The following is a 21,573-nucleotide window of genomic DNA, read 5'->3' on the forward strand; positions in this document are numbered from 1 at the left end:
ATTTATTTGAAGCAAATTAAACGATAAGGTTTACAGCACTTGACTTTGTAATCACGTTAGAAACATGATGGCAAGTTGTAACAAAAGTAAATGGATTGACACTAGGAAAGGAGATTACCGTACAATGTCAACATGTAAAAGTCATTCAATGTGATAAATTCCTATAATGTAATAGTGCCTAAACTCATTCAATTTGCAGCGAGACACAACAGGGAAGGGCTGATGTGGAGCGGATGTGTCATATAGTGAGAGGTTCTAGAACCAGAGGGCATAACCTCAGAATTGAAGAATGTCGCTTTAGAACAGAGATGAGGAGAAATTTCTTTAGCCAGAAGGAGGTGAGTCTGTGGAATTCATTGCCACGGACAGCTGTGGGGCCAAGTCATTAGGTATGTTTGAGGTGGAGGTTGATAGGTTCTTGATTAGTAGGATTGTTGAGGTCTAGGGAAAGAAGGCAGGAGAACAGGGATGAAGAGGAAAAATAAATTATCCGTGATCAAATGGCAAAGCAGACTTAATGGGCCAAATAGCCTAATTAGACCCTAAGATATAGAAGCAGGCTTGGGGTATTTGTCTCATCAGGTCTGCTCCAGCAGTTCATCATGGCTGATCCATGTCCCTTTCAGCCCTGGTCCCCTGCTCTCTCCCCATATCCCTTCATGCCCTGACTGCTCATGAATCTATCGGCCTCTGCCTTAAAAATACATAAGTACTTGGCCTCTATGGACTCACTCATCTCTGACACCATACAGTTGGTTTCTATGAGATCGCCACCCCTCATTCTTCTGAATTCCAGAGAGTACAGGCCCAGAGCCATCAAACATATGATAAGCCTTTCAATTCCAGAATCATTTTCATGAACCTCCTTTGAACCTTCTCCAATGTCACCACATTGTTTCTGAGCTAAGGGGCCCAGAACGGCTCACAATATCTAAGTGAGGCCTCACCAGTGCTTTATAAAGACTCAACATTACATCCTTGCTTTTATATACTAGTCCTCTTGAAATGAATGCTAACGTTGCATTTGCTTTCCTCACCCCTGAGTCAACCTGCAAATTAACCTTTAGGGAATCCTGCATGAGGACTCCCAAGTCCCTTTGCAGCTCAGATTTTTGAATTTTGTCTCCATTTAGAAAATAGTCTACACTTATTTTTCTTTTGCCAAAGTGCATAACCCTACACTTCCGGACACTGTATTCCATCTGCCACTTATTTGTCTATTCTTTCAATCTGCCTAAAACTTTCTGTAGGTCCGCTATTTCCTCAAAACTACCTGCCCCTCCACCTATTTTCATATCATCTGCAAACTTGGCTGCAGAGCCATCAATTCCATCATCCAAATCATTGACATATAATGTAAAAAGAAGCAGTTTCAACATCGACGCCTGTGGAACACCATTAGTTATTGGCAGCCAACCAGAAAAGGTTTCCGTTATTCCCACTCTTTGCCTCCTGCCAATCAACCAATCCTTTGGTACCTTTCCTGTAATTCCATTGACTCTTATTAAACAGCCTCGTGTAGCACTTTGTCAAAGGTCTTCTGAAAACCCTAGTGTACAACATCCACCAATTCTCCTTTCTCTATCTTGCTTGTTATTTCTTCAAAGAATTCCAGCAGATTTGACAGGCGAGATTTTCCCTTAAGGAAACCATGCTGACTACAGCCTGTTTTATCATGTGCCTCTAAGTACCCCAAAACCCTTTCCTTAACAATCAACTGCAGAATCTTCTCAACCACTGAGCTCTGACCAACTGGCCTATAATTTCCTTTCTTCTGCTTCTCCCCCTTCTTGAAGAGTGGAGTGACATTTGCAATTTTCCAGTACTCCGGAACCATGCCAGACTCTACTGATTCTTGAAAGATCGTTACTAATGCCTCCACAATCTCTTCAGCCACCTTCTTCAGAACCCTGGGGCGTAGACCATCTGAATACAGAAGCTTTGTGTCTGGTTGTTGAATCTATCCATACTATCCTTTGGCCTTGGCAGTCATGTACTTACAGATGCTGATTGTAACATTTCAGTGGTAGGATGACAGTTAGGTTTACTGTTGAAATGTTGCAATCAGTATCTGTAAGATGTGACTGTTGTGGCCAGGGGATAGTATGGATAGAGTAGACTCTCCTGTTCAGGTTGACTTATCTACCTTCGGACCTTTCAGTTTCCCAAGTATCTTCTCTCTAGTAATGGCAACTTCATTCCCAGACACTCTCAGACTTTCGGTATACTACTAGTGTCTTCCACAGTGAAGACTGATACAAAATACCTATTTAACTCATCCACCATTTCCTTGTCCTTCAATACTGCCTCTCCAGCAACGTTTTCTAGTGGCCCGCTATCTACTCTTGCTTTTCTTTTACACTTTATATATCTGAAGAAATATAAAGTGTATTTCTGCTTCTTTGTCTTGTGGTCTTATGACATAGACCCCTTGACTCACCAAATCCACACCACCCATTTTTTCCCCGAGTTCCTCCACATTTCTACCATTCACCTACACACTAGGGGCAGTTTATAATAGGCAAACATCCTACCAAACCGCCTCTCTAAGGGATGTGGCAGAAGATCAAAGCACCTGGAGCTCAAAGGGAGAATGTGCAGTCTCTGCAGAGACAAGGTCCAAAGCCTGGGTTGAATCCAGGTCTCTAGAACCATGAGGCAACAGCTGTACCTGACACACCACTGCGACCACTGCGCTGCTGGTGATTAAACATAATCGGTTGTGAAGTGCTTTATGATACCCCAAAGTTGATAGGATCTCTTCATCAATATTTATTCATGTTTGAGTCAACGAGGTTGGACTTTGCCCAATGTAGGAGGGTGGGGTACAAATTCAGCTGATGGCACGAAAAGTTCTATTATTGTGCAGCAAATATTTAGATAATATTTACTCCTAGAAGGAGATTAATGGCAGAAATTGGCATAATTTGTGCACTTTACATACAGGTTGCAATGTCAGGGATAGGGCGGATTGATATTCTTTCAAACCCCAGCAGTGTAGCTAAGCCTTGGGTTGTTCATGTAAACACTGACTCATGTAGAAAAGGTTTCCATGGGAATAAACTCATTGGGGAGGAGTTTCCATGGATGCTATCACTCGGTTTCAGGGAAATTGAATTGTTCCAGCATCAGGTATCTCCATCACCATATTGATTAATATCACTTCCTTTAAATGCTGCAAGTAGTTATTTATTATTATATTGTTTAGCGATACGGCGTAGTAGCAGGTCTTTCTGGTCCAATTAACCTGCACCGTCCAATTACACACATGTGACCAATTAAGCTACTAACCCTTATGTCTCTGGAATGAGGGAGGAAACTGGAGCAGCCAGAGGAATTGTGTGTGATCATGGGGAGAACGTACCAACTCCTTACAAGCATTGTCACTGGCACTGTAATAGCATTATGCTGACCTCTGTACTACTGTGTTGACATAATGCCAACTAATGCCACGTTACCCGCTGAGTTTAAGTTATGGTGATTGTTGTTGGACTGTAATGGAGTGTCCGACAAATTGCTGGGAGGTGCTTTTACTTGGTCAGTGAATGAGTCTTCTTGGTTTTGTTTCTCTCTGGTCGTGAATAGGCCAGGAGAGGACTCAGAGAGCTTCCTGTCCTATCAAAAAGTTTAATGTTACCAAAGTGTTTTGGGTTAACCAGATGTTGTTGAGAAGTTCCCATAGTGAGTTTGCTGTGGATGTAGTTATCAGACCTTTCTTAAATCAGCCGTGTTTGATGTTGCGATTGCTTTAAGCAGACTTTGGTGCTGCCTTTTGCAGTGTTTCAGAACTGCTGATAGTGCTCATAGCTGGTGTACTCGTTCGTAACAAAGTAAGTGAAAAGATCTCCGTCTCAGACCTGGCGGTTGTTATATATTTTCTGGGGAATGTTTAAGGAGCCAGGCTTATCACATTCTCCGGCATTACTTTACAAACAAGGCACCATCTGAACCATGAACGTCAGATTGCAAAGGTTTTATTCCCTTCTATGGAAAATTAAGGGTGATCTAATTAAGGGACATTTAAAATGATTAAAATATTTGACAGGGGATCTAAAGAATAGACTTTCTTTACGGTGGGGAGTTATAGACCAAGGGGTATAACTTTAAAATTGAGGGAGGGTGGTTCAGGGCTGCTGTCAGATGGTACTTAACACAAAATGTAGTGGAAATCTGGGGAGAAAAATCTATCTTTCCAAAAGATTCTTGAGGCTAGGTATCAAATTGAACAAAAATCATTTCTGGTGTTGATAGATCTTTCAGCTGTCAGAGACCTTAATGCTATCATGTAATTAAGTCACAGAGTAGATTCAAAGAATGAATAGCTGCCTCAGTTGTTAGGTTTGCTAACATTGACTTATTTTTTCCTGCTCTGTGTTTCTCCATTTTGTTTTTCGTTCTTTCTTAAACTGTGGAGTTACATTTGTTACTTTCCAATCTCTGGTATGTTTTAAATTGTGTGGAATTTTGGGAGATGACAACCAATGCATCTACTATCTCCACAGCCACCTCTGTCAAAACTTGGTATATTGGTTTTTAGTTTCTCAAGTCAAATCAAGAATGACTTTTTATTGTCATTCCGACCATAACTGCTGGTACAGTACACAGTTAAAAACAAGACAACGTTTTTCAGGACCATGGTGCTACATGAAACAATACAAAAACTACACTGAACTACGTAAAACAACACAAAACTACACTAGACTACAGACCTGCCCAGGACTGCATAAAGTGCACAAAACAGTGCAGGCATTACAATAAATAATAAAGAAGACAATAGGCACAGTAGAGGGTGGTAGGTTGGTGTCAGTCTAGGCTCTGGGTATTGAGAGTCACAACCTGGTATGGAAGTTGTCCTGTCCAAGACCAGAAGAAGCTGCAGAAGATCGTGAACACAGCCCAGCACATCACACAAACTAATCTTCCATTCTTGGACTCACTTTCCACCACACACTATTGGAGCAGTGCTGCTAGGATAATCAAGGACATAACCCACCCAGCCAACACACTTTTTGTCCCTCTTCCCTCCAGGAGAAGGCTCAGGAGCTTGAAGGCTCGTACGGCCAGATTTGGGAACAGCTTCTTTCCAACTGTGATAAGACTGCTGAACGGATCCTGACCCGGATCTGGGCCGTACCCTCCAAATATCTGGACCTGCCTCTCAGTTTTTTTGCACCACCTTACTTTCCATTTTCTATTTTCTATTTATGATTTATAATTTAAATTTTTAATATTTACTATCAATTTGTACTCCAGGGAGTGGGAAGCACAGAATCAAATATCGCTGTGATGATTGTATGTTCTAGTATCAATTGTTTGGTGACAATAAAGTATAAAGTAAAAGTATAAAGTAAAGTCCATGCTGATTTTGTTTTTCTTTCAGTGTTCCAGAAATTATTATTTTTTTCTCATTAAACATTAGACTTGCTTGACATTAGTGTTTTTAGACATTCCCTTGTAAGTGCATAGAAACAATTGAACTATTAGCTGAAGCTAATTTGTAGGTATCCTTTTCTTCAGGAACCCTCCTGCAGATCATTGGGCCCTGGTTAGTGGATTGCCGTCATATGTTGCTGAAACTAGTCTTGTAAGTGTAATGGTCTTTGACCATGTATAACTTTGTTTTGATGCCATACAAGCACAATTTGTTGTTGCAAAGCAAGTTATTTGCTATGAATATAAATTAGTTTGAAATTAGGAGGAAAATATCTCCATTACATGTTTTTTTTTTGCAGATATGCAATATTATGAATGCAGCTGCAGGTGAATTCTTTGAGTTTCAGGTAAGAAAGTGCAATGTATAATGTTATCTTATGTAGAAATAAATGTTTTTGCATAAATCTACATATTTTTTTTAAAATACAGTGCATTAATCATAAACACACTAAGAGCCTACTAATCAAATTACAGAAAGAGCCACTTGATAACTTGGGATGGACTATTAAGAATGTGCTGTCAATGCCAATAGTAAACAAGAAAGAGGAAATTGTGGGAGTTGCCACATTTTATAACAGAAAGGATGGAAAGCCATTTGATGACATGGATGAAACTCTGATGGAAGTAAGTTTCAAGAATGTACCATTAGAATTTCAAATAGGCAGCATTATACAGCTATTGACAATTGTGTATCTATTTCAGGCCTTGACACAGTTCCTTGGGTGGTCTGTTTTGAACACTGACACATATGACAAAATGAACAAGCTAGAAAATCGGAAAGACATTGCTCAAGACATGGTTAATTATCACGTTAAATGCTCTAAAGATGAAATACAGGACATATTGGTAAGTCAGGTCAATTGATGAAGAGTTTATTTTTGAAAATATGTAACATTTTATTTAAATGTGTAACTATATTTCCTTTGATTTATGATTTTGAAAGCATATCAGTAACAACATATCACTACTTTATTAGAAAACTAGAGAAAACTATGAGCGGGAACCAAATGAATGCGATGAAGAAGAACTTCAAGCCTTATTGGTGAGTAAATAGCAAAAAAGGATTGCTCAGTCTTTTGTGTTTTTATTTTTGATTAATATTTATATAGAAAATAAAAATAGCTGAACAAAAATGTATATTTAAGAACAGTTGCAATATGTATTCAAAAAAACACTACTTTGATCATCCAATTGCAGTCTATTTCATTTGAGGATATGTTTTTGTTATCCCTGCATGAATTCACCCTTAGCTTCCACCACAAAACTTGATATCATATTATAATTTTGGTAGGAAATCAATAGATCCACCTCAAGAACAGAGCAAATTGTTTATGCAATTTCTCCAGGTCTTCAGTGAAAGTAGATTGAGATGAACCCTTTAGATACTCGTCCTGCAGTCTATTATTATTTACCTCTTTGTTTTAAAGTTTGAAGAACTTCCAGATGCTGAAGAGGCAGAACTCTATGAATTTCACTTTTGTGACTTTGAATGGTCTCCATTGGATCTTGTGAAGTGTGGACTACAGATGTATTATGAGCTTGGTGTGGTTGATAAGTTCCATGTACCTCGGGAGGTAAGCCTACTTAATGCCCTGCACCAAATATGCACAACACTTGGCCTAGCTTGTTTGGCAGTTAAACTGCAAATTCATTTTTAAAGAGCATTTACTGAGCTGATTAAAATCCTTAGCAAAGTTTTGATACTGGTAAAAGAAGAATATGATTATTGGGATTTATAAATAGAAGTCTATAATATGAAAGAAAAGTGAAAAAAAGAAAAGAATGCATTAAGTCACTGAATACTGCAGACCACTGTATATTTTAGGCAATACAGTATATTACACATCGAACACATTATAAAAGATATGGAGGAACTGACAGAGTTAGAAGTAGTTAGTTTATTATTGTCACATATACTGTGAGATAGTGAAAAGATTTTCCTTACAGACCATTCATACAGATTACACCATTACACAAAGCATGAGGTGGTACAAGGTAAAATCAATAACACTTTCTCTGTAATTGTTGCACAGAACAAAGTGTGACAAGAGAAAGGACAGGGCAGGTAAACAATAAGATATGAGATCATAACAGGGTATGTTTTGAGTATCCAAATTGGGGTTTTTCAGATGATGAGGAAAGTGGATAGAGTTAATGAAGAAAATGTATTCACCTTGGCAGTGTACGAATACATACACTAGGGCAGCACAGTAGTGTAGTGGTTAGCACAATGCTTTACAGTATAGCTAACCTGCAGCTGGGTTCAATTCCCAACACTGCCTGTAAGGAGTTCACATGTTCTCCCCGTCGTCAAGTGGGATTCCTCTGGGTGCTCCGGTTTCCTCACACAGTCCAAAGGCATACTGGTTGGAAGGTTAATTGTTCTTTGTAAATTGTCCCGTGATTAAGCTAGGATTAAATCAAGGATTGCTGGGCGGTGTGGCTCGAAGTGTCAGAAGGACCTATTCCGCACTGTATCTCAATTTGAAAAATTGAAATAACTTAGATCGACAATATATCACAATAAATAAATACATAAAGATCTGTTAGGGGAATGAAGGGATTTTATTTTTCAACAGAAGAGTTGTAAAGACTGGAATGTTCTACTGAACAAGGTGGTGAAAAGCAATACAATTAGAAGGGATTAGACAGGTACTGAGGACGAAGAACTTTTGAGGATATGAATACTTAACGTGGCTATTAGAAATAACCATGTCTGCTCTCTCAAAATAACAGCCTAATTATCATAGCTTGAATGATTCCATTATCATAAGATCTTAAAATTCGCCAGTGCAGCTCATGTTTTTTTAGGGTGCTACCAGTGCTGATATAGTCATAACACAGTATCCAATGTCTGTAGGAGATTGTGCCAGCTGTGTTGTTACTCATGCTATTGGCAACTAACTGCTGAGTGGGGTGATTTTGTATACAAAGTAGAAAGCACATGCAAATCTCACCTAACCCAAAAATCCTTTCCAGGGTTGATATACACATAGGCAATAAATGAAGCTATTCCAAGATTATATAATTAAGGCTTAAAAGATATTTTTCAAAACATCAATACATCTGAAATTGCTTAGCAATCAATGAAATCCTTTCAACCTCCAATCAAGAAAGTCCATTGCTGAGTCTTCCGCATCTGCATTCTCAGGTTTCCATTGACTAGGAACTCAGTCAGACCTGTCATTAAAATATTGTGGCTTAAAGAGCAAGTGAGAGACCGAGCATGCAGCAATATCTCATTTCCTGACACCCCAAAGTACTTCTATCATCTGTAAGGTGGAAGTCAGATGTTGACTTACCTGGATCATTGCAGCTCCAAAAACATTCAAGAAACCTGAACCTATGCAGGACAAAACACTTGTTCCCCATTCAGCACTCAAAGCATCCAGTGCCTCCAAAACTGGTGCATGGCAGTACATGGTGGTATGTATATACCACCTAATAAATACACTGTGATAACTTGTCTTAGCTTCAGCAACGTCTTCCAAACTCAGTCTCTATCACCGTGAAGGTCAAAGGCAATACCCATGTGGGAACACCACCAGCAGCAGGCTCCTTTCCAAACTGAATTCTGTATTAAAATGAGAATATATCACTATATTTTAATCATCTGTGGAACCCCTACCTTCTTCCGTTAAGGCTGTGGTGAAGGACCTTCACCAGTAGGGCTACAGTGGTCCAAGAAAATTACTCCCAACCATCGACTCAAGGAATTATAGATGGATAATAAATATTGGTCTTACTAGCAAAGCCCAAACCCACAGATAAATGAATTAATGAAAAAAGCTGCAGTCCAGAGATTTGGAATATATCATAAGTGATAACAAGAATAATGTATATATATTTGAATTTAAATAGTGAATACTCCCAAAATTGCTACATGAGTTAAGTGTATAGGACTGACAAAGTTTCTGCCATGCTGCAGGTATTAGTTCGTTTCATGTATTCACTGAGTAAAGGATACAGAAAGATCACCTATCACAACTGGCGGCACGGCTTCAATGTTGGACACACTATGTTTGCACTTCTCACAGTAAGTATTTATTTCTAATAAAAAAACAGTTTATTTAAATTCCATCCAGCATGAATTAAGCTGTTGTGTAGAAATGTGCGGTACTCTGTATTATAGCTGTTTCAACTGAATCTGATGGAAACTCAATTCAGTAGAGGAGTATAATGTTTCAGATACTGAAGATAAATTTCTGTAAATCAGAGAAATGAGAGGTGAAGCCATTTCTTTGGTAATTTTCAACAAGTTAAGTGAATTTCCCTGCTACTTGAGAGCATGCCTTGTTGTAGTTGACAGATTTCAAACCTGGGAGCTGAGCTTTGTCTGTCAATCCTCTTTCGGCAGTTTAATGGGCAGGTCTAGTTCATATGAGTGGATTGCAGCATCCTTCCATCATGCAAAGCCTCACAGAATGGATGCTTAATTCTTTTATCCAGTAGGTATACCCTTTTGAACAAGTATCAGATAAATGTATGACCTTGGCATTGTGCACAGTCTCCGAGGGGCTTTTGACAAGCTTTGAGGCATTACGTTATGCAGAAATTTGCTTCGTCTAAATTCCACCTTTTGATAGCATTCATACATTCCCTGGATAATTCCAGTGTTGGCAGCATAATTATCTCCTGAAACAGATGGAATCTTTATTGGATTAGTTAGAAGATAAGAATGAAGAAAGATAATATGCATGTGTGGAGACATAGATAATGATCACATCACATTCAGATGCATCAGATACATTATAGATAGACTTTGCAGTAGGAACTCAGGTAAAAATGTTTTATATATACATACATATATATATATATATATATATATATATATATATATATATATATATATATATACACATATATATATATATAAAAGAGAGAGAGAGTATATGCTCATCTCTCATCTGACATCCTCCATAATCCTTCATGCATCTAAAATTTAGCTGTATTCTGATATTCATTGTCCTGTTCACATATTGCCCTCTTCCAATAACATCCACACATTAACATTCTCAAATTTATTTTCAACTCGCCCTTCTTGTTTATATTAGTTACACTGTTTGAAACCTCTAGTTCAGCGCTTTTTCTGAGGCTTTGCATTATATGTAGGGCCTTGCACAAGACTGGTTTATATCAGATTTATCTTTTCTCAAGAAGTCTGAAACCCTCAAATCCCTAAAACATATAGACTGTGAACACAGGCGGTCCCTGCATTATGGTGTGTTAGGTATTGGAAATTCTCCTTTACAGAATTCACAAATCCTACCTATAAAATCTGAGATATGGAATAAAATACATTTGTATGAATTTAATAGCGTGAAATACTTGTGAAAAAAATTTTAAAAATAAAACACCACATTTATTCCTTTTCAACTCATATTTCTTGATGCATGCACAGGTGATGCGGCTTCACACTACAGAAAGTTGCAATATGGACTGTTTCCAGGATCACAGCCTCACCCAGTAACATCTGAAGTGTCAAAACAGTATTTCTTAATATCTAAGTGGAACCCATTGTCATTAGATGCAGTAACAAATTCCTTCACCAAGTTCATACTGGATTGGTAATGAAACATGGATTCATTAAGACTTGCAGTATTGTGGTTGAGAAGCTTCCGAATGAAGCAAATATTAGACTTTGGAAAATTGAACTAACCTATGCCTTAGAACATAGAATGTAGAACAGTAAAGCACAGGGCAGGCCCTTTGGCCAACAATGCTGTGCTGAACCAATTAAATTAGTAAACAAATGGTTAACTGAACTAACTCTTCTGCCACACAATGTCCATATCCTTCCATTTTCCTCACATTCCTCCCGTATCTTAAAAGTCTCTAATGTTTCTGCCTCTACCAATCGCAAGCAGTGCATTCTAGGCACCCATCAAACTCTGTGTTAAACAAAAAACTTGCTTCTCAAATCTTCTTTGAATTTTCTCCCTCTCACCTTCAATGCATGCCCTCTGGAACTAGGCATTTCAATCCTTGGAAAAAGATATTTATCTGTCTATAATCTCTGCCTCTCATAATCTTATAAACCTCTATCAAGTCTCCCCCTACTCTTTGCCGCTCCAAAGAAAATAATCCAAGTTTGTCCAACCTCTCAGTATAGCACAAGCCCCCTAATCCAGGTAATATCCTGGTAAAACTTGTCTGCACCATTCCTATAATGGGGCAATCAGAACAGTATGCAATACTCCAGATGCAGCCTAATTAAAGTTTTAAAAAACTGCAACCTAAGTTCCTGACTTTTGAACTCACTGACTCTACTTATAAAGGCAAACATGTCGTATGCATTCTTAACTATCCTATTACCCGTGTAGCCACTTTTAGGGAATTCGGAATTTGGACCTCTGCTCCTCAACACACTTTACAGTGTACTGTCTCTTTACATTTGACCTACCAAGGTGCAAATGTTCACATTTGGCTGAGTTAAACTCCATCTGCCATTTCTCTGCCCATATCTGCAGCTGATCTATATCCTGCTGTATTGTTTTCCTGTTGACTACCCTAACCACAACACTGCCAATTTTTGTGTCATCTGCAAACTTACTAACCCATTCACCTACATTTTCATCCAGGTCATCTATATACTGTACATCTCAAACAGCAGAGGTCTCAGGGCTGATCCCTGTGGAACACCAGGAATCACATACCTTCAGCTAGTATCTTCTTCTTCATGTGCCTTGCACGTTACACGCTTGGGTGATCATAGCTTTCCACGTCGAACGATCCCATGCAGCGTCAATGATATCTCGCACACTTAGATCTGTTAGTTCTTTCACAGTGTCCATATATTTTCTTCTTTGCCTTTCTCTTCCGTGTTTCCCAGGCATATGACCTTGTAATGTGAGGCATTCTATTTCTCCCTTTCAGATGATATGGCCAAGGAATTTAAGTTTCCACTCATTTAATGTTCTCATTAAAGATCTTTTTGCAAGGGCACGTTGGAGTACTGTCTCATTAGTTACCCTATCTCTATATGATATTTTCAGCATTCTTCTAAGAAACCACATTTCCGTTGCTTCTAAGTTTCTTTGGAGTTCCGGTGTTATAGTCCATGTTTCGGAAGAATACAGCAAGATTGACCAGATGTAACATTTTAGTAGCCTGAGCCTTGTTGTCATAGAAATGTGTCTGTTGGTAAAAATGGGTTTCATATTTTAGATGTTGGTTTTGGCAAAGGCAATTCTTCTTTTTATTTCTACCTTACTTCTAGCATCTTGTGACATAAAGCTACCAAGGTAATTAAAGCTGGTCTTTTGTTCAATCTCTTGGTTACCAATGTACAATTGGCAGTTGGGAGTATCCTGCTATTTTGATATTACCATACATTTGTTTTTTTTTACAGTTTACTTTGTCTAAAAGGATTTGTTGTCATAAGGAGGTGGCTAGGAACGGACCCAAGTGCAAGACACAGACACTGAAGTACTAGGGACAGGACTAGGATACAGGGTGAGGGCAAGAAAATGGACACGAAAACCAGGAACATGGAACAGGACTGGATAAGAGAGCTAGGAGCCCGGGCTTGGACTCCGAGCCAGAGACTGGACAAGGACCCAGTACCTGGGTCTTGCCTCTGGCTCGGACCCCAGAACTAGGCAAGGACGAGGCTGGAGTCTTCAGGCTTGAGGCTAGTGGCTAGAGACTTGGCTTGGTAGGAGGCAGGAGGCTGGAGTCTTCAGGCTAGAGGCTAGAGACTTGGCTTGGCAGGAGGCAGGAGGCTGGAGTCTTCAGGCTTGAGGCTAGAGGCTAGAGACTTGAGGCAAGGCTTGGCAGGATGCTGGAGGCTGGAGACTTGAGGCCAGGCTTGGCAGGAGGCTGGAGGCTGGAGACTTGAGGCAAGGCTTGGCAGGAGGCTGGAGGCTGGGGTCTTCTCCTGGGCAGGGCACGGTACTCCTGGGCAAGGCGCGGTACCCCTGGGCAGGGCGTGGATCACCACCCGACGGAGGCAAGGGACTGGAAGGGACAGAACCAACCGCACATAACGGCAAGACGGCCTGGCTTACCCGATGGAGGCAAGGGACAGGAAGGCACAGAACCAACCGCACGTAATGGCAAGACGGCCTGGCTTACCCGACAGAGGCAAGGGTTAGGAAGGAACCGAAACTACCGTATGTAATGGCAATACGGACTGGCTTACCCGACGGAGGCAAGGGACAGGAAGGGATAGAACCAACTGTAGGTAACGGCAATACGGCCTGACTTACCCGATGGAGGCTAGGGACAGAACCAGCCGCAGGGTAATGGTGAGACAGCCTGACTTACCTGGCGGAGGCAAGGGACAGGAATGGAGCTAGGTACGGGGTGGCTCCAGGACAAGACTGAAGGTGAGACGAGGCGAGAGTTACCAGCAAGACCAGGCAAGGCTTCAGGCAGTGCAAGGCGAAACGAGACCTTCAGGCGAGGCAAGAGTTACCGGCAAGATAAGGCAAGGCTTCAGGCGAGGAAACAGAAGGCAAAGGAAGGGATACAATGAGTAAGGACAAGAACAATCCAGCAGCCACACCCTGGTCTCTGAAGGTATTTATGCAGCCAGCCCCAACGAGCATCAGCTGCCTCAATTAGTGCTCAACAAGAACAGAGCAGGGTGGACAGGAAAACCTGGAGCAAGGGTCGATGGACCGGACCGTGAACTGGAATACGGACTTCACAGACCGGACCACGACATTTGTAGGTCTTCTGCAGCACTTGCTATTAGGGTGGTATCTTCTGCATGTCTTATATTATTGATGTTAACACCTCCAATTTTTATCCCATCTAGGTCTTCTGAGAATCATTTCACTATAGATATTAAACAATTCTGGTGAGGCAACACATCCCTGTCTAACTTCTCTTTGAATTTTAGTCCAACTGCTTATATTATCATCAATTTTTACCACCATCATTTGGTTCCAATAGTATAAGTCCCTTTAAGCACTACCCTCTATATTCTATGGGCAAGCCATTTCTGGATCCAAATGACCAATTCACCATGGATCCCATGCATCTTAATCTTCTGGATCTGTCTCCCATGAGGGACCTTGCTAAATGCCTCACTAAAATCCATATATACAACATCAACAGCTCTACCTTCATCAATCATCTTTGTCACTTCCTCAAATAAAGTCAGTCAAGTTAGTCAGACAGAATTTTCCCCCACACAAAACCATGATTGCTCTCCCTAATTCAGCATGGTTTTCCAAATGTTGATAAATTCTATCTCCAAGAATTTTCTCCAGTAACTTCCCTACCACTGACATGACATCCACTGGTCTTAGTTTCCAGGATGATCCCTGGTTCCTGTCTTGAATAATGGAAAACATTATCTACTCACCAGCCCTCCAGAAGCTTGCCTATGGCTAGAGAGAAAACAAAGATACAGTATTGGTCAAGGCCCCAGCAACTTCTTTTCTCAATAATCTTCTTTTCTCACCAGGCCTTGGGGACTTATCCAACTTAATGCTCTTTAAGAGACCCAACACTACCTCCTCCTTTACCTCAAAATGCCCCAGCATATGAATACTCTCAGCACTGATCTCCTGATTCTCCACATCCTTCTCCTTGGTAAATACTGATGTAAAGTACTCAGTAAGTATACCCACATCCTTCGCATCCAAGCAAATATTCCCTCCTTTATCCTTGAATGGCCAAATTCTCCCCCTAGTTAATCACTTGCTGTTTATGTAGAGAATGCCTTGGGATTCTCTTTAATTCTACTTGCCAAGTACTTTTCATGGCCCCTAATTAGGCTTTCCTAATTCCCTTTTTAAGTTTTTTTTTATGGTTTATTTTATAATTCTCAAGGACTCAGTTACATTCTAGCTTTCTATGTTTTACATAATTTTTTCTTGAATTCTTCTTGACTGAACTCATCACCTCTGTCAACATCCAAGGTCCTCTTACCTTGCCACCGTCCTTGTCCATCGTTCTGACTGAAACATACCTGTCCTGGACTCTGCGCAGGTTGTCTTTAACCGCCCTCCATGCGTCAGATGTGGACATGTCCAAAAACAGCTGTTCCCAATTAATGCTCCCATAATTTGCCCTGCTTCAATTTAATACTCTCCCGCAATACTTATCCTTATCTATGGTCCATAGTTATCTAATACTATACTGTATAAGAAAATTACCTATGCTTATCTATAGCTGTCTTAAAACTTAAGAAGTTGTGGCCATTGTTTCCTATTATTCACCCGCTGAAAGGTCAGTGGCCTGGCCAGGCTCATTACCCATCACGAGGTCCAGCACAGCCCCTCATCTTGGACTATTTACATACTGAATTAAGAAACCCACCTGGATGCTCCTAGCAAATTCTTCCCATCTAAACTTCTTGCAATCAGAAGGTCCCAGTTCATATTAAGAAAGTTGAAGTCCCCCATGACAACAATCCTATTGTTTTTATACCTTTCCTTTATCTGCTTGCATATATTTTCCTCAATTTCCCTTAGCTATTGAGAGGGGTGTGGGTCTGTACTACGATCCCACCAGAGTGGTTACACCCTTCCTATCTTGAGGTCTGCCCATAAAGAATCATTACATATCATCTGAGTGCAGCTGTGATATTGTCTCTGATTAGTAGTGCAACAGCCCATCTCTTTTACCTCCTGCTCTATCTTTTCTAAAACATCAAAACCCTTGGACGTTAAGCACCCATTCCTGTCCCTCCCTCAACCAAGTCTCTGTAACGGCCACAATATCATTGTTCTGTGTACTGATCCATGCTCTAAGTTCATCACCTTTACTCATAATACTGCCAGCATTAAAATACACACAGTTCAAGATATCTGTTCCATTCTATCTATTATGCTGCCCTTGCTTGTTTTTACTGGCCTTGGTATCTTCCTTGCTCTCCATCCCTCCACTTTCTGACTGGTAGTTCTGTTCCCATCCCCCTAGTCTAACCCCCACCTCCCCCCAAAAGTAGCGCTAGCAAACATCCCAGTCAGGTTCCCCTGAAGTTCAGGTGGGTGCAACCTGTCCCTCTTGTATAGGTTACCCCTGCCCCAGAAGATGCTCCAATGATCCAAGAATATGAAACCTTTCCCTCTGTACCAGCTCCTCAGCTACTCATTTGTATGTACTGTCATCCTAATCTTGCCCTATGGGAGTAATCCAAAGATTACTACTTTAGAGGTCCTGCTCTTCAGCCTCTTCCCTGACTCCCTCTGCTCATGCGCAGGACCTCTTCTCCCTTTCTCCCTATGTCGTTGGTGCCAATGTGCCCCACGAACACCAGCTGCTCACCTTCCCTCTTGAGAGTATCCTGCAGCCACTCTGAGACATCCGGGACCCTAGCATTTGAGAAGCAACACATCAACTTGGCATCTCTTTTCTGCCTCCTGTCTGTCCCCTAACCATCGAGTCTCCTATCACTGTTGCTCTGCCTGACTTTACCTTTCCCTGCTGAACCTCAGAGCAGGCCTCAGTGCCACTGGCCTGGCTGCTAATGCTGTGCCCTGATAGGTCACCCCCCTCCCCCCAGCAGTAAACAAAATACTTGTTGATGAGGGGAATGCCCACAGGGGACTCCTGCACTGGCTACTTATTCCCCTTAGTTCTTCTGTGCTTAACTATCGACTACTGGAAGCCTGCACTCTGGGAATGACCACCTCCATAAAAGATTTTTAACTTCCCAGATGGTCCTCAGTATATCCAGCTCCAGCTCCAGTTCTTTGACTTCGTTAGTCAGGACCTGAAATTGAATGCACTTCCTCCAGATGTAGTCATGAGGGAGACCATTAGGTACCCTGCAATCCAACATCTCATAAGAGGAGCATTCCACGGCCTTAATTGACATGCTGCCTATACTTGATATACCTTTGGCTCCAACTTCTCAAGCCTGTGTTCTATCCTCTGCCTGTTCCTTGAGCCAAAGCCTGACCACTATAACACTGGCTCACTCAGACAATGGCCGCTCCAACAAGAGCTGCTCTGCTTAAACCTTGCTTCTTTTTACTGGCCCTTGCTAAGTTACTAACAATCCAAGCAATCTCACACTCCACAGACAATAATGTAGTCTTTTCATTACATTGCAATTACCAGAGAATTCAAATGAACATTAGAGATTCAAGGATTCATCTTCGAATCTGGATGAGTATGCTGCAGTTGTTACCGACTTCATTAAAGCCTATGTGGATGAGTGTGTGCCTTCAAAAACTTACTCAAACCAAAAAGCCATGAATGAACCAAGAGGTCTGCTGAAGGCTATATCTGTAATATTTAAGTCTGGCAACCCAGGTCTGACCCAGAAAACCAGGTATGATTTGCGGAGGGCTATTTCAAGGTCTAAGAGACAATTTCAAATGGTTGGCAGTGACATCGGATGTACGACAACTCTGGCAGGTCTGCAAGACATTATTTCCTACAAAGCAAAACCTAATAGCATGAATGGCAGTGATGCTTCACTACCGAAAGAGTTCAATGCATTCTATACCTGCTTTGGAAGGGAAAATATAACTACAGCTGTGAAGATCCCTGCTGCACCCGATGACTTTGTGATCTCTGTCTCTGAGGCCGACGTTAGGCTGACCTTAAAGAGGGTGAACCCTCGCAAGGCAGAAGGCCCCGCTGGAGTACCCAGTAAGGCTCTGAAAACTTGTGCCAACCAACTGGTGGGAGTATTCAAGGGCATTTTCAACTTCTCACTGCTACAGGCAGAAGTTCCAATTAATTCAAAAAAAGGAACAATTATACCAGAGCCTAGGAAGAATAATGTAAGCTACCTTAATGACTACCGCCCAGTAGCACTCACATCTACTGTGATGAAATGCTTTGAGAAGTTGGTCATGACTAGAATGAACTCCTGTCTCATCAAGGACCTGGACCCATTGCAATTTGCCTATTGCTGCAATAAGTCTGCAGCAGACACAATCTCAATGGCTCTTTCCACGGCCTTCGATCACCTGGACAATACAAACACCTATGTCAGCATGTATCCGTTGACTATAGCTCAACATTTACCACCATCATTCTCACAGTCCTGATCAATAAGCTACAGAACTTGGGCCTCTGTACCTCTCTCTGCAGTTGGATCCTCAACTTCCTAACCGGAAGACCACAATCTTTGCAGATAGGTGATAATATCTCTTCCTCACTGATTGGTGGTGGAATCTCAGATGGAGACGATAGGGCGTACAGGAGCAAGATATACCAACTAGCTGGAGTGGTGTTGCAGCGACAACCTGGCACTTAACATCAGTAAGATGGAGGAGCTGATTGTGGACTTCAGGAAGGGTAAGACAAAAGAACACATACCAATCCTCATAGAGGGATCAGAAGTGGAGAGGGTGAGCAGTTTCAAGTTCCTGGGAGTCAAGATCTCTGGGGACCTAACCTGGTCCCAACATATCAATGTGGTTATAAAGAAGGCAAGACAGCGACCATACTTCATTAGGAGTTTGAAGAGATTTGGTATGTCAACAAATACACTCAAAAACTTCTATAGATGTACCATGGAGAGCATTCTGACAGGCTGCATCACTGTCTAGTATGGGGGTTGGGGGGCTACTGCACAGGACCGAAAGAAGCTGCAGAGGATTATAAATTAAGTCAGCTCCATCTTGGGTACTAGTCTACAAAGTACGCAGGACATCTTCAAGGAGCGGTGTCTGAGAAAGGCACCGTCCATTATTAAGGATCTCCAGCACCCGGTGCATGCACTTTTCTCACTGTTATCATCAGGTAGGAGGTACAGAAGCCTGAAAGCACACACTCAGCAATTCAGGAACGGCTTCTCCTCTGCCATCCAATTCCTAAATGGACATTGAACCCGCGAACACTACCTAACTTTTTAATATATATTATTTCTGCTTTTTACATGGTTTTTAATCTATTCAATATGCGTATACTATAATTGATTTATTTATTTGTTTATTATTATTATTATTCTATATTATGTATTGCATTGAACTGCTGCTGCTAAGTTAACAAATTTCATGACACATGCTGGTGATAATAAATCTGATTTTGATACTGATTCAAAACAAAATTTATTAGATAAATAATTTCAAATATATGCTACTTTTTGTGAGGATTTGCATTACAATAGAGTATATTTTTCACTTTCACTTGTTTCTTAAACAAAACATTGTTCATCCTGCTGTTGTTATTTGATGTCAACTTTTATTTCACTGTTATTCGGCTGGTAAGGAGTCGAAATATATATACTGTATATATTCATTTGTTGGAACAGACTGGTCAAAATTGCTGGGAAAATAGAGTCTAATGAGTACAGTATGAGAACTGTGTAGATCAAATAATCTTTAATATGGAACAGATGCCCTAGGTGTTTCGAATCATCACAAATTGCAGAACAATTTGTTCTACCTTGCAACTAAAAAACATCTAAACATCCCCTTAACTTTCAAAGTATTACTAGATTTGCCCAGAAATTGGAATAAACTGGCAATAAAATGTTGAAGCTTTACTCAAGTGTAATCATTTTCACATCAGCCTCTTTGTCACAGTTTAGGAACAGAACTATTAAACCAGAACTTTCATTTATTTATGCATAGTTTGTTCACATTTGCTTCTTTTAAAATACATCTTGTTAAATCTTTTCTTTCTTTTCCTCTGTTATGTTTTGCTCCTGTCTTTAGCTCATCTTTAATTTTATTTCTGTCTGCACTTAGGTATACTCCTGTCTTCCCAGTATTAGGTTTTTGTCTGTTCTTCATCAAAATTTCATTGTTTATTGCTTTTTCTGAACTATAATCAGTTTGCATTTCCACATGTAACATGAGTAATTTCAGCGCGATGATAAGTGGGATTATCATCCCAGTTATCAGATCTGTACCAGATTTGGGAACAGCTTCTTTCCAACTGTAATAAGACTGCTGAATGGATCCTGACCCGGATCTGGGCGATGCCCTCCAAATATCCAGACCTGCCTCTCGGTTTCTTTTTTGCACTACCTTACTTTCCCTTTTCTATTTTCTATTTATGATTTATAATTTAAATTTTTAATATTTACTATCGATTTATACTGCAGGGAGCGTGAAGCGCAGAATCAAATATCGCTGTGATGATCGTACGTTCTAGTATTAATTGTTTGGCGACAATAAAGTATAAAATATTGGCACATCAAGAGATGTTCTGTTGCAGCAGAATTTGCGTCATTAACCTTGTTTTCTGATCATTTTAGACAGGAAATCTAAAATCCTACTACACAGATCTGGAGGCATTTGCCATGGTGACAGCCGCATTTTGCCACGATATTGATCACCGAGGAACAAACAACCTCTATCAAATGAAGTGAGTAGCCAATACAAAAGGAATGTCATATGGTACTGGATTTCTTGTGAGGAACACTCATTAATGCAATGCATTGATTCAATAGGTCACAGGATCCATTGGCAAAACTTCATGGTTCATCAATTATGGAGCGACATCACTTGGAGTTCAGTAAAACTCTGCTCCAAGATGAGGTATGTCATAAGTGTTGTAATTCACGCCCTTACTATGAAGACAGAAGGAATAATAGTAAGTAGCTGGGAGAGGACTTGTCTCCTGGTGGGAAAAACAAGCTGGTTTTCCAATTTAAAGTATTTCATTTAACATTATTAAATATAAAATATTAAGTCACTCTGAGCATGAAATGCACATAATATTAATTAAAATTTAAAACAATAGCATAATAATCCACTGAAAATTCATCTAGTGATTAGTATGCTTGTAATTATTTTCATTAAAATTGGACTAATGGCTATTGGCTTACAGAGGAATATATGGAAATCTGACTTAATTTTTTTTTGTGATTTATTTTTTATTGAATTTTTTAATAAAATGTCATCAATTCGACATCTGATGCCATCATAAGACTATCCATTAGCATCTTTGCCACTTTTTCGCTCCTGATAGTTCTCTTTATCATGTAGCCAGTTCAATGATCATAACTAGAGTGAACGTATCTGCACTATGTACAGTGAAGACTCAGGCAAAAGAATGCCATATGCCTCAAGGCTGGGCTTAATGCTCAATTCGCATAACAAATTCTGGATTCACTCAAAACAAAGATGATTCAGCACAATCTTCAGTCCGTTAGTATTGGTAGTTCCATCTTGTAGATGGGATGCCAAACAAAAACACTTTCAATTTCTGAAATAAGTGTTAAAAAAAATCCCGGGCTAAAGGAGATGAGTCACTGGACTGGCTAATATT

The 21,573-nt window shown here is 40.4% G+C and overlaps 1 protein-coding gene across 1 annotated transcript in view; it reads left to right on the forward strand.

Annotated features, from left to right (window-relative positions):
* pde6a (phosphodiesterase 6A, cGMP-specific, rod, alpha) overlaps positions 1–21,573 on the forward strand; it is a 60,397-nt gene that overhangs the window by 17,448 nt on the left and 21,376 nt on the right. Inside the window, exons 7-15 of the mRNA XM_072264436.1 lie at positions 5,518–5,584; positions 5,733–5,780; positions 5,908–6,057; positions 6,136–6,279; positions 6,410–6,475; positions 6,861–7,007; positions 9,362–9,469; positions 20,558–20,667; positions 20,753–20,840. Of these exons, the coding sequence (XP_072120537.1) occupies positions 5,518–5,584; positions 5,733–5,780; positions 5,908–6,057; positions 6,136–6,279; positions 6,410–6,475; positions 6,861–7,007; positions 9,362–9,469; positions 20,558–20,667; positions 20,753–20,840 (928 nt within the window). The remainder of the gene's footprint in view (positions 1–5,517; positions 5,585–5,732; positions 5,781–5,907; positions 6,058–6,135; positions 6,280–6,409; positions 6,476–6,860; positions 7,008–9,361; positions 9,470–20,557; positions 20,668–20,752; positions 20,841–21,573) is intronic.

This window comes from Mobula birostris, chromosome 7 (assembly GCF_030028105.1).
Source record: "Mobula birostris isolate sMobBir1 chromosome 7, sMobBir1.hap1, whole genome shotgun sequence".
In the NCBI taxonomy this organism is placed as follows: domain Eukaryota; kingdom Metazoa; phylum Chordata; class Chondrichthyes; order Myliobatiformes; family Myliobatidae; genus Mobula; species Mobula birostris.